The sequence below is a fragment of the Haematobia irritans genome, chromosome 1 (genome assembly GCF_050003625.1).
Source record: "Haematobia irritans isolate KBUSLIRL chromosome 1, ASM5000362v1, whole genome shotgun sequence".
NCBI classification, from domain to species: Eukaryota; Metazoa; Arthropoda; class Insecta; order Diptera; family Muscidae; genus Haematobia; species Haematobia irritans.
In genome coordinates, this window is record NC_134397.1 from 268828074 (window position 1) to 268843475 (window position 15402).

At 32.9% G+C, this 15402-nt stretch overlaps 2 protein-coding genes across 2 annotated transcripts in view; both read right to left on the minus strand.

Moving 5' to 3' along the window:
- stg (string) overlaps positions 1-15402 on the minus strand; it is a 704947-nt gene that overhangs the window by 663035 nt on the left and 26510 nt on the right. The gene's annotated exons all lie outside the window — the stretch shown is intronic.
- Positions 5134-6838, minus strand: LOC142223255 (uncharacterized). Its single transcript, XM_075293133.1, has one exon. It carries the CDS (start codon positions 6691-6693, stop codon positions 5203-5205), a length of 1491 nt encoding a protein of 496 aa, XP_075149248.1. The 5' UTR covers positions 6694-6838; the 3' UTR covers positions 5134-5202.

Here is a 15402-nt window from a genome sequence, read left to right on the forward strand (position 1 = left end):
GCGAGCTGTGTGGCATGTAGCGCCATCTTGTTGAAACCACATGTCAACCAAGTTCAGTTCTTCCATTTTTGGCAACAAAAAGTTTGTTAGCATCGAACGATAGCGATCGCCATTCACCGTAACGTTGCGTCCAACAGCATCTTTGAAAAAATACGGTCCAATGATTCCACCAGCGTACAAACCACACCAAACAGTGTATTTTTCGGGATGCATGGGCAGTTCTTGAACGGCTTCTGGTTGCTCTTCACTCCAAATGCGGCAATTTTGCTTATTTACGTAGCCATTCAACCAGAAATGAGCCTCATCGCTGAACAAAATTTGTCGATAAAAAAGCGGATTTTCTGCCACTGATTTTGGTAATAAAATTCAATGATTTGCAAGCGTTGCTCGTTAGTAAGTCTATTCATGATGAAATGTCAAAGCATACTGAGCATCTTTCTCTTTGACACCATGTCTGAAATCCCACGTGATCTGTCAAATACTAATGCATGAAAATCCTAACCTCAAAAGAATCACCCTTTATAAACGAATAGTTTCATTGTATTAATGAAAACGTTTCGTTATATCAATGAAAACTTTTCGTTGGCTGACTTTTAATGAAATTTTCTTTGTGTGTATAGAAAATTTTGTCAAAAGTTTATTTCTATAGAAAATTTTATTTCTATAAAAAATTTTGTCAAAATCTTTTTCTATACAAATATTTGTCAAAAGTTTATTTCTACAGAAAATTGTATTTCTATAGAAAATTTTGCCAAAATTTTGTTTCTATAGAAAATTGTATTTCTATAAAAAAATTTTATCAGAATTTTATTTCTATAGAAAATTTTTGTCATAATTTTATTTCTATAGAATATTTTGTCAAAATTTTCTTTCTATAGAAAATTTTGTCAAAATTTTATTTCTATAGAAAATTTTGTCAAAATTTTATTTCCATAGAAAATTTTGTCAAAATTTTATTTCTATAGAAAATTTTGTCAAAATTTTATTTCTATAGAAAATTTTGTCAAAATGTTATTTCTGTAGAAAATTTTGCCAAAATTTTATTTCTATAGAAAATTTTGTCAAAATTTTATTTCTATAGAAAATTTTGTCAAAATTTTATTTCTATAGAAAATTTTGTCAAAATTTTATTTCTATAGAAAATTTTGTCAAAATTTTATTTCTATAGAAAATTTTGTCAAAATTTTATTTCTATAGAAAATTTTGTCAAAATTTTATTTCTATAGAAAATTTTGTCAAAATTTTATTTCTATAGAAAATTTTGTAAAAATTTTATTTCTATAGAAAATTTTGTCAAAATTTTATTTCTATAGAAAATTTTGTCAAAATTTTATTTCTATAGAAAATTTTGTCAAAATTTTATTTCTATAAAAAATTTTGTCAAAATTTTATTTCTATAGAAAATTTTATCAAAATTTTATTTCTATAAGAAATTTTGTCAAAATTTTATTTCTATAAAAAATTTTGTCAGAATTTTATTGCTATAGCAAATTTTGTCAAAATTTTATTTCTATAGAAAATTTTGTCAAAAGTTAATTTCTATAGAAAATTTTGTCGAAAGTTTATTGCTATAGAAAATTTTGTCAAAATGTTATTTCTATAGAAAATTTTGTCAAAACTTTATTTCTATAGAAAATTTTGTCAAAATTTTATTTCTATAGAAAATTTTGTAAAAATTTTATTTCTATAGAAAATTTTGTAAAAATTTTATTTCTATAGAAAATTTTGTAAAAATTTTATTTCTATAGAAAATTTCGTCAAGATTTTATTTCTATAGAAAATTTTGTCAGAATTTTATTTCTATAGAAAATTTTGTCAAAATTTTATTTCTATAGAAAATTTCGTCAAGATTTTATTTCCATAGAAAATTTTGTCAGAATTTTATTTCTATAGAAAATTTTGTCAGAATTTTATTTCTATAGAAAATTTTGTCAAAAGTTTATTTCTATACAAAATTTTGTCAAAATTTTATTTCTATAGAAAATGTTGTCAAATTTTATTTCTATAGAAAATTTTTTCAAAATTTTATTTCTATAGAAAATTTCGTCAAGATTTTATTTCTATAGAAAATTTTGTCAGAATTTTATTTCTATAGAAAATTTTGTCAAAATTTCATTTCTATAGATAATTTTGTCAAAACTTTATTGCTATAGAAAATTTTGTCAAAATTTTATTTCTATAGAAAATTTTGTCAAAATTTTATTTCTATAGAAAATTTTGTCAAAATTTTATTTCTATAGAAAATTTTGTCAAAAGTTTATTTCTATACAAAATTTTGTCAAAATTTTATTTCTAAAGGGTGATTTGTTAAGAGCTTGATAACTTTTTTAAAAAAAAAAACGCATAAAATTTGCAAAATCTCATCGGTTCTTTATTTGAAACGTTAGATTGGTCCATGACATTTACTTTTTGAAGATAATTTCATTTAAATGTTGACCGCGGCTGCGTCTTAGGTGGTCCATTCGGAAAGTCCAATTTTGGGCAACTTTTTCGAGCATTTCGGCCGGAATAGCCCGAATTTCTTCGGAAATGTTGTCTTCCAAAGCTGGAATAGTTGCTGGCTTATTTCTGTAGACTTTAGACTTGACGTAGCCCCACAAAAAATAGTCTAAAGGCGTCAAATCGCATGATCTTGGTGGCCAACTTACCGGTCCATTTCTTGAGATGAATTGTTCTCCGAAGTTTTCCCTCAAAATGGCCATAGAATCGCGAGCTGTGTGGCATGTAGCGCCATCTTGTTGAAACCACATGTCAACCAAGTTCAGTTCTTCCATTTTTGGCAACAAAAAGTTTGTTAGCATCGAACGATAGCGATCGCCATTCACCGTAACGTTGCGTCCAACAGCATCTTTGAAAAAATACGGTCCAATGATTCCACCAGCGTACAAACCACACCAAACAGTGCATTTTTCGGGATGCATGGGCAGTTCTTGAACGGCTTCTGGTTGCTCTTCACTCCAAATGCGGCAATTTTGCTTATTTACGTAGCCATTCAACCAGAAATGAGCCTCATCGCTGAACAAAATTTGTCGATAAAAAAGCGGATTTTCTGCCACTGATTTTGGTAATAAAATTCAATGATTTGCAAGCGTTGCTCGTTAGTAAGTCTATTCATGATGAAATGTCAAAGCATACTGAGCATCTTTCTCTTTGACACCATGTCTGAAATCCCACTTGATCTGTCAAATACTAATGCATGAAAATCCTAACCTCAAAAGAATCACCCTTTATACAAAATTTTGTCAAAGTTTTATTTCTATAGAAAATTTTCTCAAAATCATCAACAATTTTACCAAAAAAAATCCAAAATTTTTTTGAAATTCTACCAGTTTTGGCAATGTGTCTACCACCTAATTGTGCTACTTCGTCGTTTTGCTGGATTGGCGCACACGACGAGTGGGTGTTGGAGGGCAAGGAGTAAACGGACGAGAAGTTGTTGAGCTCTGTGATTGTTCAGCTTCTTGTTCATCGCCAACCGTACCTACCTGTGTGTAGCTCGTTCTCCAATAAATTTTGGTGTGCGCTGCCGCACACCATTGGTGCATTATTTATGCCGAATTTTTTTGGCACTCAAGCCTTCTAAAGAAATAAAGTTTTTTCCAACCTGACACGTACAGGTGGAGCCATCATGTTAAAATCACCTTCCAATCTTTTCCACAGAGTATGGGATTTGGTCTTTGCATCGGGCGACTTTAAAAAAACCTTCTTCCAACTCAGGATGCTTCGACATAAAATCCATCATTCCCACAAACTGGTTTAGTGCACAGAAAAAAATTTCACGAAAATCTTAATTGAGTTTTAAAAAGTATTCAATTAAAAATTTAATTGATTGAAAAAAATTTTTAATTGAAACAAGAAATAATTGTATCAATTAATTTTTTAATTGATACTATAATTTCTGTGATTGAAGACATTTCAATTAAAGAATTAACTGGATCAATTAATTTCGTGATTTAATTAGAAAAAAATGTTTTCTTCATTTTACACAATTTTTATATTCTGGGTTGTGAGGAAATTCATAGTCGATCTAGCGATGTCCGTCCGTTCGGCTGTCCGTCCGTCTGTTCGAACCACGTTAACTTCCGAACGAAACAAGCTCTCCACTTGAAACAAGTAGTTGTTATTGATGTCGGTCAAATGGTATAGATAATATACCATATCCAAACGCTTTTTGGTATAGCCCCCATAGGAAACGACACCGACATTTTTCTGGTGGAGCTCCCTGGAGAAGCAAATTTCATACGAGTTAGTCGAAATTTGGTACATGATGTTAGTATATGCTCTCTTCATAATTATATACACAGAAAAAAATATCACCAAAATATTTCCAATTAAAAAGTTAATTGAAGTTGAAATTTTTTCAATTAATAAATTAATTGGTACAATTAACTTTTTAATCAAGATAGAAACATTAAGTTAATTAAGTCAATGATTGAAATTTTTTAAATTTTTAATTAAAAAGTTAATTGATACAATAAACTTTTAATCACATTCGGAAAACTAAGTCAGTTAAAAAAGTGATTAACATTTTTTTACATTTTTAATTAATTTTTTTTTTCAAACAATCAATTGTTAATCCAAATAAAAATTCTAAGCCAATTCAAAAGGTAATTGAAAATAGTTACCTTTTTTAATTAATAAATTAATTGAGTTTTGCAATCAACATCAATTAAATTTTTAATTGAATTAATTAAAAAATTAATTGAAATTTGGTAATGAATTCAATTAATTTTTAAATCAAGATTTTTTTCTATGCCCAATTAAAACTGTGATTGATACTATCATTTTCGTGATTGAAGACATTTCAATTAAAAAATTAATTGGATCAATTAATTTCGTGATTGAATCAGAAAAAAAATTTTTTGTGTGTTTCTATAGCCCCCATATAAATCGATCCCCAGATTTGACCTCCGGAACTCTTTGGAGGAGTATATTTCATCCGATTCGGTTGAATTTCGGTACGTTATGTTTGTATATGACTTCTATTAACCATAACGTTCTTTTGAGTTAACTGAAGTAGGTCCTCAAACTAACAATTTTTTTCTATATGCTGTTATTACAAGTAAAACAATAAGAAAAATTCAAACTTAAAACCAACTAATGTTTAATTTTCGGTAGTGAAAGCGATAATAGTCCATATAGATATATTAATAAATTTATTTTTTTTAATAATGCATATAATTTATATTTTAATTTTTTTATTTATTCATCAAAGTGATCGGATATTTGTCTTGTCCTATAATTTCTTCTCGAGCTTACGGGAGTTCTGACAGGTGTCTGTCCAATGGGTATATCGTCTGTAGTTGCTTCAGTAAACTGTGAACGTGTTGGACTTCTTGAATTCAATTTCATACAATTGTCTAATGGTTTTTCTCTACTTTCAATTTTTGCCTTTGGTTGTGGGGCAGCACAACGATTAGGACTTTTAGTAATATTTCTAGAAGGTGGTGTATCAATTACATCGTAGGTCCTATTATATGGACTCGTTTTTTGTGCAGATGAGATTTGTGAATTATAGCCACGATTGGGACATTTACTACATGGTACCTTAGTAGGACAACGGTTTGCACTTCGAGGAGAATGTTGTGGCGAAATGTTTGGTATATCAAATGTCATATTGGCCAAATCTGCCGTTGCTGGCAGACTATAACTACGCGATGAAGCCTTTATGATTCCCGACGTTTCATCATAACTTTCCACTGAAATACTATTGGCTGTCTCCTCAGTTCTACCGGGACTATATTTCAATGAATAATCGGTAAAATTACGAAATGAAGGTGTTGGCAAATGGGTAGTTTCATTTGGCCCTGAGCCCTGAGGTGGAGACATTTCATCCAAATAGGCTCCTTGGGTTGGATTCCACTGGAGATATTCTGATTCTGAATTGTCTACATAGGCCATTGCTTGTGGGGACCATGCTGGTGAATTGTCGGCACTAATGTCATAGGTTTCATTGCGAGGACACTGGAGAATATTGTATGTGGCATTGGCTGCCGTTTGATTATCTCTAATATCGTAGGTCATATCAATGGGACATTGTTTCGCCTTGCCTGAAATACCTCTTGCAACAGTCATAGGCACAGAGTATGTATCATTCGCCGGTAACCTACGGGGCCCATAAGGCACTTGAGGTGTTGAAGCTAAATTCGGATCAATTTGAAAGGAATCTTCAAAGGTACTCTCCAAACTGGGCTCATCATCGGTTAACGTGTATGTCATGTCAGTGGGAAATGGACAAGACCTGGTTGAATCATAGGTGGTGTAGGCGGCAGTGGAGTTGATTGTGTCATCATAGCCAAAGGTATCTTCAACCGATGCATTGTAATAACTTTGGTCCCCGTATACTTCCTCAATTTGATCGGCTGCATCAGCTAAAATATCCCAAATTGTGCGACCAGCTCCACCTTTCAAACGATCCGTATGCGGTAGCTTTTCGTTCAGATCACTTTTTAGTTTTATCATTCGATTCCAACGCTCATAGTATCTCTTGCGACCTTCTTCGTCTAATTTTGTTTGCGTTTGTAACCACCTCAAGTTTTTGTCTAGCTCGTCTTTGGGCATGGTGAAGAGTTGCTTGGGTGTTATGGCCAATTTGCGGGACCAATAAAGAATTTCCTTTTTGGTAATGTCAGAAAAGTCTTCATCATCTAGGATATTCGCGGGGGATTGCGTTTTTTGTTTTTCATCAGCCATAATTATTAATAACTGGTAATTTTTTTATAGTAGAAACTGGGAATTTTGGCAATTCAAAATGAATATGGATCAAGAAGCGTAAAAAATAGTTTTTGTGTTCACTTAAATATATGTATTTACAAAACGTCAATAATTTTTCATTTCCAAAATTGACAGTAAGTACTGAGAATACTGATTATTTTTTTAAATTGTTTGAGCATTTTTTTTATTGTCAGAAAAATTCGACGACAAAAACAATTCGATAATTTATTAAAAGTTGGATTAAATTTTTTCAATTCAAATGTACGTTGTACATATTTGCAAGTGTTTTCATTGCAGTGCTATTTGCATAAAGTTGGCATGAAATTGGCAATTTTACACTGAAAAAAATATTGTCGTGAGAAAGATTTCTTTTTATCTTTTTATACCCTGCTCCACACTGTGGAACAGGGTATTATAAGTTAGTGCATATGTTTGCAACACCCAGAAGGAGACGAGATAGACACATGGTGTCTTTGGCAAAAATGCTCAGGGTGGGATCCTGAGTCGATATAGCCATGTCCGTCTGTCCGTCTGTCCGTGAACACATTTTTGTAATCAAAGTCTAGGTCGCAGTTTTAGTCCAATCGACTTCAAATTTGGCACAAGTATATGTTTTGGATCAGAATAGATACCTATTGATTTTGGAAGAAATCGGTTCAGATTTAGATATAGCTCCCATATATATCTTTCGCCCGATATGCACTAATATAGACCCAGCAGCCATAGTTTTATACCGATTTGCTTGAAATTTTGTACAAACGTAACACTTAGTCGTGTAGTCAAGTGTGCAAAATTTGATTGAAATCGGTTCAGATTTAGATATAGCTCCCATATATATCTTTCGCCCGATATGGACTAATATGGTCCTAAAAGACAGAGTTTTGGCCCAATGTGGTTGAAATTTTGCACTAGGAGTTCAATTAGTAGTGTAGTCTAGTGTGCCAAATTTTATTGAAATCGGTCCAGATTTAGATATAGCTCCCATATATATCGTTCGCCCGATTTACACTCATATGACCACATAGGCCAATTTTTTGCTCCGATTTAGTTGCAATTTTGCACAGGGAGTAGAATTAGCATTGTAGCTATGCGTGCCAAGTTTGTTTGAAATCGGGTCAGATTTAGATATATCTCCCATATATAGCTTTCGCCCGATTTACACTCACATGACCACAGAGGCCAATTTTTAACTCCGATTTAGTTGAAATTTTGCACAGGGAGTAGAATTAGCATTGTAGCTATGCGTGCCAAATTTGGTTGAAATCGGTTCAGATTTAGATGTAACTCCCATATATACCTTTCGCCCGATTTACACTCATATGACCACAGTGGCCAATCTTTTACTCCGATTTAAGTGAAATTTTGCACAGGGAGTAGAATTAGCATTGTAGCTATGCGTGCCAAATTTGGTTGAAATCGGTTCAGATTTAGATATAGCTCCCATATAAAGGGTGATTCTTTTGAGGTTAGGATTTTCATGCATTAGTATTTGACAGATCACGTGGGATTTCAGACATGGTGTCAAAGAGAAAGATGCTCAGTATGCTTTGACATTTCATCATGAATAGACTTACTAACGAGCAACGCTTGCAAATCATTGAATTTTATTACCAAAATCAGTGGCAGAAAATCCGCTTTTTTATCGACAAATTTTGTTCAGCGATGAGGCTCATTTCTGGTTGAATGGCTACGTAAATAAACAAAATTGCCGCATTTGGAGTGAAGAGCAACCAGAAGCCGTTCAAGAACTGCCCATGCATCCCGAAAAATGCACTGTTTGGTGTGGTTTGTACGCTGGTGGAATCATTGGACCGTATTTTTTCAAAGATGCTGTTGGACGCAACGTTACGGTGAATGGCGATCGCTATCGTTCGATGCTAACAAACTTTTTGTTGCCAAAAATGGAAGAACTGAACTTGGTTGACATGTGGTTTCAACAAGATGGCGCTACATGCCACACAGCTCGCGATTCTATGGCCATTTTGAGGGAAAACTTCGGAGAACAATTCATCTCAAGAAATGGACCGGTAAGTTGGCCACCAAGATCATGCGATTTGACGCCTTTAGACTATTTTTTGTGGGGCTACGTCAAGTCTAAAGTCTACAGAAATAAGCCAGCAACTATTCCAGCTTTGGAAGACAACATTTCCGAAGAAATTCGGGCTATTCCGGCCGAAATGCTCGAAAAAGTTGCCCAAAATTGGACTTTCCGAATGGACCACCTAAGACGCAGCCGCGGTCAACATTTAAATGAAATTATCTTCAAAAAGTAAATGTCATGGACCAATCTAACGTTTCAAATAAAGAACCGATGAGATTTTGCAAATTTTATGCGTTTTTTTGTAAAAAAAAAGTTATCAAGCTCTTAACAAATCACCCTTTATATGTTTTTCTGATTTCGACAAAAATGGTCAAAATACCAACATTTTCCTTGTAAAGTCGCCACTGCTTAGTCCAAAAGTTGTAAAAACGGCTCTAATTTTCCTAAACTTCTAATACATATATATCGAGCGATAAATCATAAATATATTTTTGCGATGTTTCCTTAAAATTGCTTCAGATTTAAATGGTTCCCATATTTTTTTTTACTAACATTGTGTTCCACCCTAGTGCATTAGCCGACTTAAATTTTGAGTCTATAGATTTTGTAGAAGTCTATCAAATTCTGTACAGATCGAGTGATATTTAAATGTATGTATTTGGGACAATCCTTTATATATAGCCCCCAACACATTTGACGGATGTGATATGGTATCGAAAATTTAGATCTACAAAGTGGTGCAGGGTATAATATAGTCGGCCCCGCCCGACTTTAGACTTTCCTTACTTGTTTCATCTTAAAATAATGGAAATTTTGCTTAGCATAGAAGACGCATTTCTGTGATATAAAGTGTTATTCTTTGACCAAAATTCGATAAACTTTTCAATGAAACCGATTTGTCCTTTTAGTTATATTAAAGAATTTACGTGATATTAAAGATTACGCAACCTAAATTTTAAGATCCGAAATTTACAAAATGTTAAGGTCAAATTTCTTTAAAACAACGAAATTTTACTTAAAATTTTTTTACTTCAAAGTAAAAAATGTTTTCTTAATTCCAAAAAAAAAAACTTTAAACCAAAGACGCTAAATCCTCAAAATAAGTCTTCGCCTATATTTGATGCGTTTTTATCTTAAATCTAAAGTTTCAATATTTCAGTTAAGGGCAATTTCTTTAAATCAAAAATGTGTTTCTTTCCTTTAAGGCAAATTAAGCTTAGTTCAAAGACATGGGACTTTAACGGAGGGACGCAAATTTACAAAATTGGTGTCCTAAATTTTATGAAAAAAATTTTTTGAAGTAAAGATTATAAACTTTATTTCAAATAAAATTTCATTATTTTAAAGAAATTTGTCCTTAATATTTTGTAAATTTCGCATCCTAAAATTTAGGTTGCGTAATCTTTAATATCACGTAAATATTTTTTTCAATGTATAACCAAGTAAAAATTTAAATGAGAATTGCGTCTTAAATGTGCCCTTACTTCAATTCTGGCTCGGAATCAATAGCAAAATTATTAGTGTAAAGAAAAAATCTTTGGGATTGGTCATCAGTGTACAATGAAAATATAAAAGTCGGAAGCCAGTTGTTGAGGTCTTCAAAACATTGGTTCTAGAGGTCCACCGAAAATGATATTTTCTAGAAAACCTACAATCGGTGCAAGACAAAACTATCTAACGCTTTTGATCACGCTATGCGTGGTTCGATCCTCCACATCCGGGCAATGGGTAAGATTTAAAAATAATTTATGAAATGTGATTGGTCCAAACAAAATACTTTTTGTATTGTTCAAACATATAATGCTTCACCTTAGAGCATACACTGGTAGTAAAAAATTTTAATGAAATTTTCTTTGTGTGGATATATTTTTAAGGCGCCAATTGGTTACTTCCATTATTTTACTTGCAGCATACTCTCTAGGTCGCTCTTTCTAAACTCATATATGTTTATAGGCTATTTCAAAATTAATATATGTTTGCATCTAAGCATATTATATTTACAAGCATTTTATGTCCCAAACATAATATGTTCTAACATATTAACATATATGTCCCAAACATGTTATGCTAGTTTATGAACATTATATGCTTGCACTTTAAAATATTGTGTTAAAAAATTTGAGTTCCAAACATATAATTTGTACACCCAAACATATGAAAAACAGTCTTTTTCGTCCGTGTATGGCAGCTATATATAATTATGGACCAATATGGACCAATGTTTGCATGATTATTATACACCCAAAAAAGGGGCGCTAAAGCCAACTGAACTTTAATTTAGTCATGAGTAGTTCAAAGTTGATTTTAGTTAGATTTTGCACAATATGAGGAAATGTTCCTCATATTGTGTTGCTGTATACAATATAGAGCACAATTTTACTAAACAATAAATTAGTTATTTTACTAAAATGACAGAAGTTTGCTTAAATTGAGTTTATAAGTCTCTCAAATGAGTAAATTTTACTAAAATTGTACTTGTCTTGAACTTCGTACAGCGCTAAAGACATTTTAACAATTTTTCAATCCAATTTTTTCTTTCAACATATGAAATTTTCTTAAACAACAGAAAAAAAATTAATTAGTTTTAATAAATTTTCTTCAATATGATAAAAACTATAAACTTACTTGTACCATGTTGCGATTAGAAAACTATTTTAGCTACATTTTCTTCCATGGTGGGTTCACTTTTTTTGGGTGTAGGGCCTGTGCTAATATCACGTAGCAAGTCTATCTATCGGATTGTATGAAATTTACACTTCCAAGAGGCGTCGCAAGTCAAATCTAGGAATCGGTTTATATGGGGGCTATACATAATTATGGACCAATATCGACCAATTTTTGCATGATTTCTAGAGGGCATATACTAACATCACTTACAAAATTTCAGAAAGTTCGGATGAAATATGTCCTTCCTAGAGGCTGCGGAAGTCAAATATGGGGGGTCAGTTTATATGGGGGCTATACCTAAAAGTGTTCCGATATGGTCCGTTTACAACACTTGTACCAAGTTCCAAGCCGATAGACTGTTTCGTTCGGAACTTAGCATGGTTTCAATAGACGAACGGACGGTCATCGCTAAATCGACTCAGAATTTCACCACGACCCAGAACTTTACATGTACTTTATAGGCTCTGAAGCCAATTATCTATGTATTACAAATGATATGACAAAGTTAATACTAGAGGTGTGCGCGTGAGTGAAATTGCTCTCACACTCACGCACATTCACGAAATGAAAATCAGTACTCACGCACGAACTACTTTTACAGACTCACGCTCACGCACGATTCACGACAATTCACGTGACTCACGAAAACTTCACGAGACTCACGAGATTTTCCAACCGGGAATGAGCAAAGGTAACAAAATTCATAAATAAACAAGTAAGGAAAGTCTAAAATCGGGCGGGGCCGACTATATTATACCATGCACCACTTTGTAGATCTAAATTTTCGATACCATATCACATCCGTAAAATGTGTTGGGGGCTATATATAAAGGATTGTCCCAAATACATACATTTAAATATCACTCGATCTGTACAGAATTTGATAGACTTCTACAAAATCTATAGACTCAAAATTTAAATCGGCTAATGCACTAGGGTGGAACACAATGTTAGTAAAAAAATATGAGAAACATTTAAATCTGAAGCAATTTTAAGGAAACTTCGCAAAAGTTTATTTATGATTTACCGCTCGATATATATGTATTACAAGTTTAGGAAAATTAGAGTCGTTTTTACAACTTTTGGACTAAGCAGTGGCGATTTTACAAGGAAAATGTTGGTATTTTGACCATTTTTGTCGAAATCAGAAAAACATATATATGGGAGCTATATCTATATCTGAACCGATTTCAACCAATTTTGCACGCATAGCTACAATGCTAATTCTACTCCCTGTGCAAAATTTCACTTAAATCGGAGTAAAAGATTGGCCACTGTGGTCATATGAGTGTAAATCGGGCGAAAGCTATATATAGGAGCTACATCTAAATCTGAACCGATTTCAACCAAACTTGTCACACATAGCTACAATGCTAATTCTACTCCCTGTGCAAAATTGCAACTAAATCGGAGCAAAAAATTGGCCTCTGTGGTCATATGAGTGTAAATCGGGCGAACGATATATATGGGAGCTATATCTAAATCTGAACCGATTTCAATAAAATTTGGCACACTAGACTACACTACTAATTGAACTCCTAGTGCAAAATTTCAACCACATTGGGCCAAAAGTCTGTCTTTTAGGACCATATTAGTCCATATCGGGCGAAAGATATATATGGGAGCTATATCTAAATCTGAACCGATTTCAATCAATCAATTTTGCACACTTGACTATACGACTAAGTGTTATGTTTGTACAAAATTTCAAGCAAATCGGTATAAAACTATGACTGCTGGGTCCATATTAGTGCATATCGGGCGAAAGATATATATGGGAGCTATATCTAAATCTGAACCGATTTCTTCCAAAATCAATAGGTATCTATTCTGAGCCAAAACATATACTTGTGCCAAACTTGAAGTCGATTGGACTAAAACTGCGACCTAGACTTTGATTACAAAAATGTGTTCACGGACGGACGGACAGACGGACATGGCTATATCGACTCAGGATCCCACCCTGAGCATTTTTGCCAAAGACACCATGTGTCTATCTCGTCTCCTTCTGGGTGTTGCAAACATATGCACTAACTTATAATACCCTGTTCCACAGTGTGGAGCAGGGTATAAATATAGCTCGTCAGCTAAATCAATTTAATTTAACATACGAGTAAGTAATTAAATCTTGATTTTTTTCGTGAGAGTGTTTTTGCAGAAATTTTATTCACGTACATTCACGAACCGGTTTTATTATTCACGCACGACATATTTATTTTAGTCCCATTCACGCACATTCACGAGAGTTGCTTCAGATTTTATTTACGACACACGTGATTCACGCGTGAATCATGTGTGTCACGACAATTTCGTGTCACGCGCACACCTCTAGTTAATGGTGGAGACAAACGTTAAATCGGTTGTCATAAATTCGTGCTCTTATAGAAAATACTTTATAACAAAGGGGCATATCTTTTCTCAAAAATTTCATTCCGGAGTAAAGTATATTTTCTTTGGGTGTACATTATGTTTATTACAGAACAGTATATTCTCTTCAGAGAGCTAAAAAAAATCATGTGGAAACGAGAGAGAGATATACACTCAAAACAAAAGTTTACTTGTCTAGCTTGCAGTTACAACAAAATTGATCTTGTATTTATTAAATTGTTTTTATATTCTCCAAAAGACGTTAAAGTTTATCACAAAAATAATATCCAATATTCCAAACACAATTCTTTACCGGGAAAAGATATTTGCAAACCAAGTTCGTTGATCTAAAATTTAGTTTGGGAGCAAAATATATTTTTTGTGCACAAAGATGGTTCTTGTGTCTATTTCGTAACAGACATCAAACTTTTGGATAACCTTGTAAGATGTCAATGTACTCTTTTACTTTATCCTCACACTCTCTTTCCCATATCATTGACAATTGAAGAGGGTTGCTGTGTCTTTGCCATTATCAGTGAAACGTTACATTGGCAAATATCAGCAACAAAACTTTTTCTTGTCATTATTTTTGTAAGTTTTACAAGATTTTTTACCCCCCAAAAAAAAAGAAGAAGGAAAACAAAAACCAACCCAAAAACCTAACATGGATATTATTTTCATCCTTCATCATCATCATCATTTACAGCTTGGTTTCATTTCATTGAAACACTTGAAAATTAATTTATTTTTCAATCAAAAAGTGCCTGACTTTTGATTTTGTGAATTGATGGTGATGATGCTATACAAGATTTCTTAAAAATTGGCAATTTTTTTTTCTTTCCAAGTGGTCTTCACTGATCATCATCATCATCATGATTTCTATGGTGAATGGTGACTTTTTGTTTCATTTCCGTTTTTTAGATGTTTTATTGTTGTAATGCTCTTTGTACAAAGTTTCCTTTGAGCAAGACCATATAATTTCATTGTTCCTCAATTTTGAGAAGGGGGATCGCGCCACTTTCCTTGTTTTCTTGTTATTGTGTAAAGATTTCTGTTATTGATGTCTAACAATAACCGTAGTGGCGGCGCAGCAATTCAATGCCCCTCCTCATCATTGTTGAGCTCTGGTTTTCAAAATGCAATTTTTGCCTTAACTTCCTGAAGAGTCATCGTCTAAGTCAGTCATTCATTCGTATCAAAAACCACTTTTGCCATTATTTATTTTGGGAAAGAAAGGGACTGGTGTTCTTATTCTCATCGACCACTACTATGTAGTTAAAGCTAACATAGTTGATAACTTTTTTTGCTGTCCATAATGTTTGGTGGTTACCATAGCTTCCTTGCTCAACATTTACTTTAATACTCGGTGGGCATGTTGAGCCATTTCTACATGCTGCTCATAGTTAGGCGAGGTATATTGACTTCAATGGTGAAACATATCCAATGCAATTTTTGCGAGGGTAGAATAATTGCGTGGTATTTTCTTTGGCTAGGCATTAAAAGTACACGGGGGTTTCGGAAATACTTAAGGTATCTAGATTTTAAATTTATTGTGTCAAGAAAAATAAGAATGTTTTTAATTTCATACAAAGAGAGAGAGAGAGAAACACGCT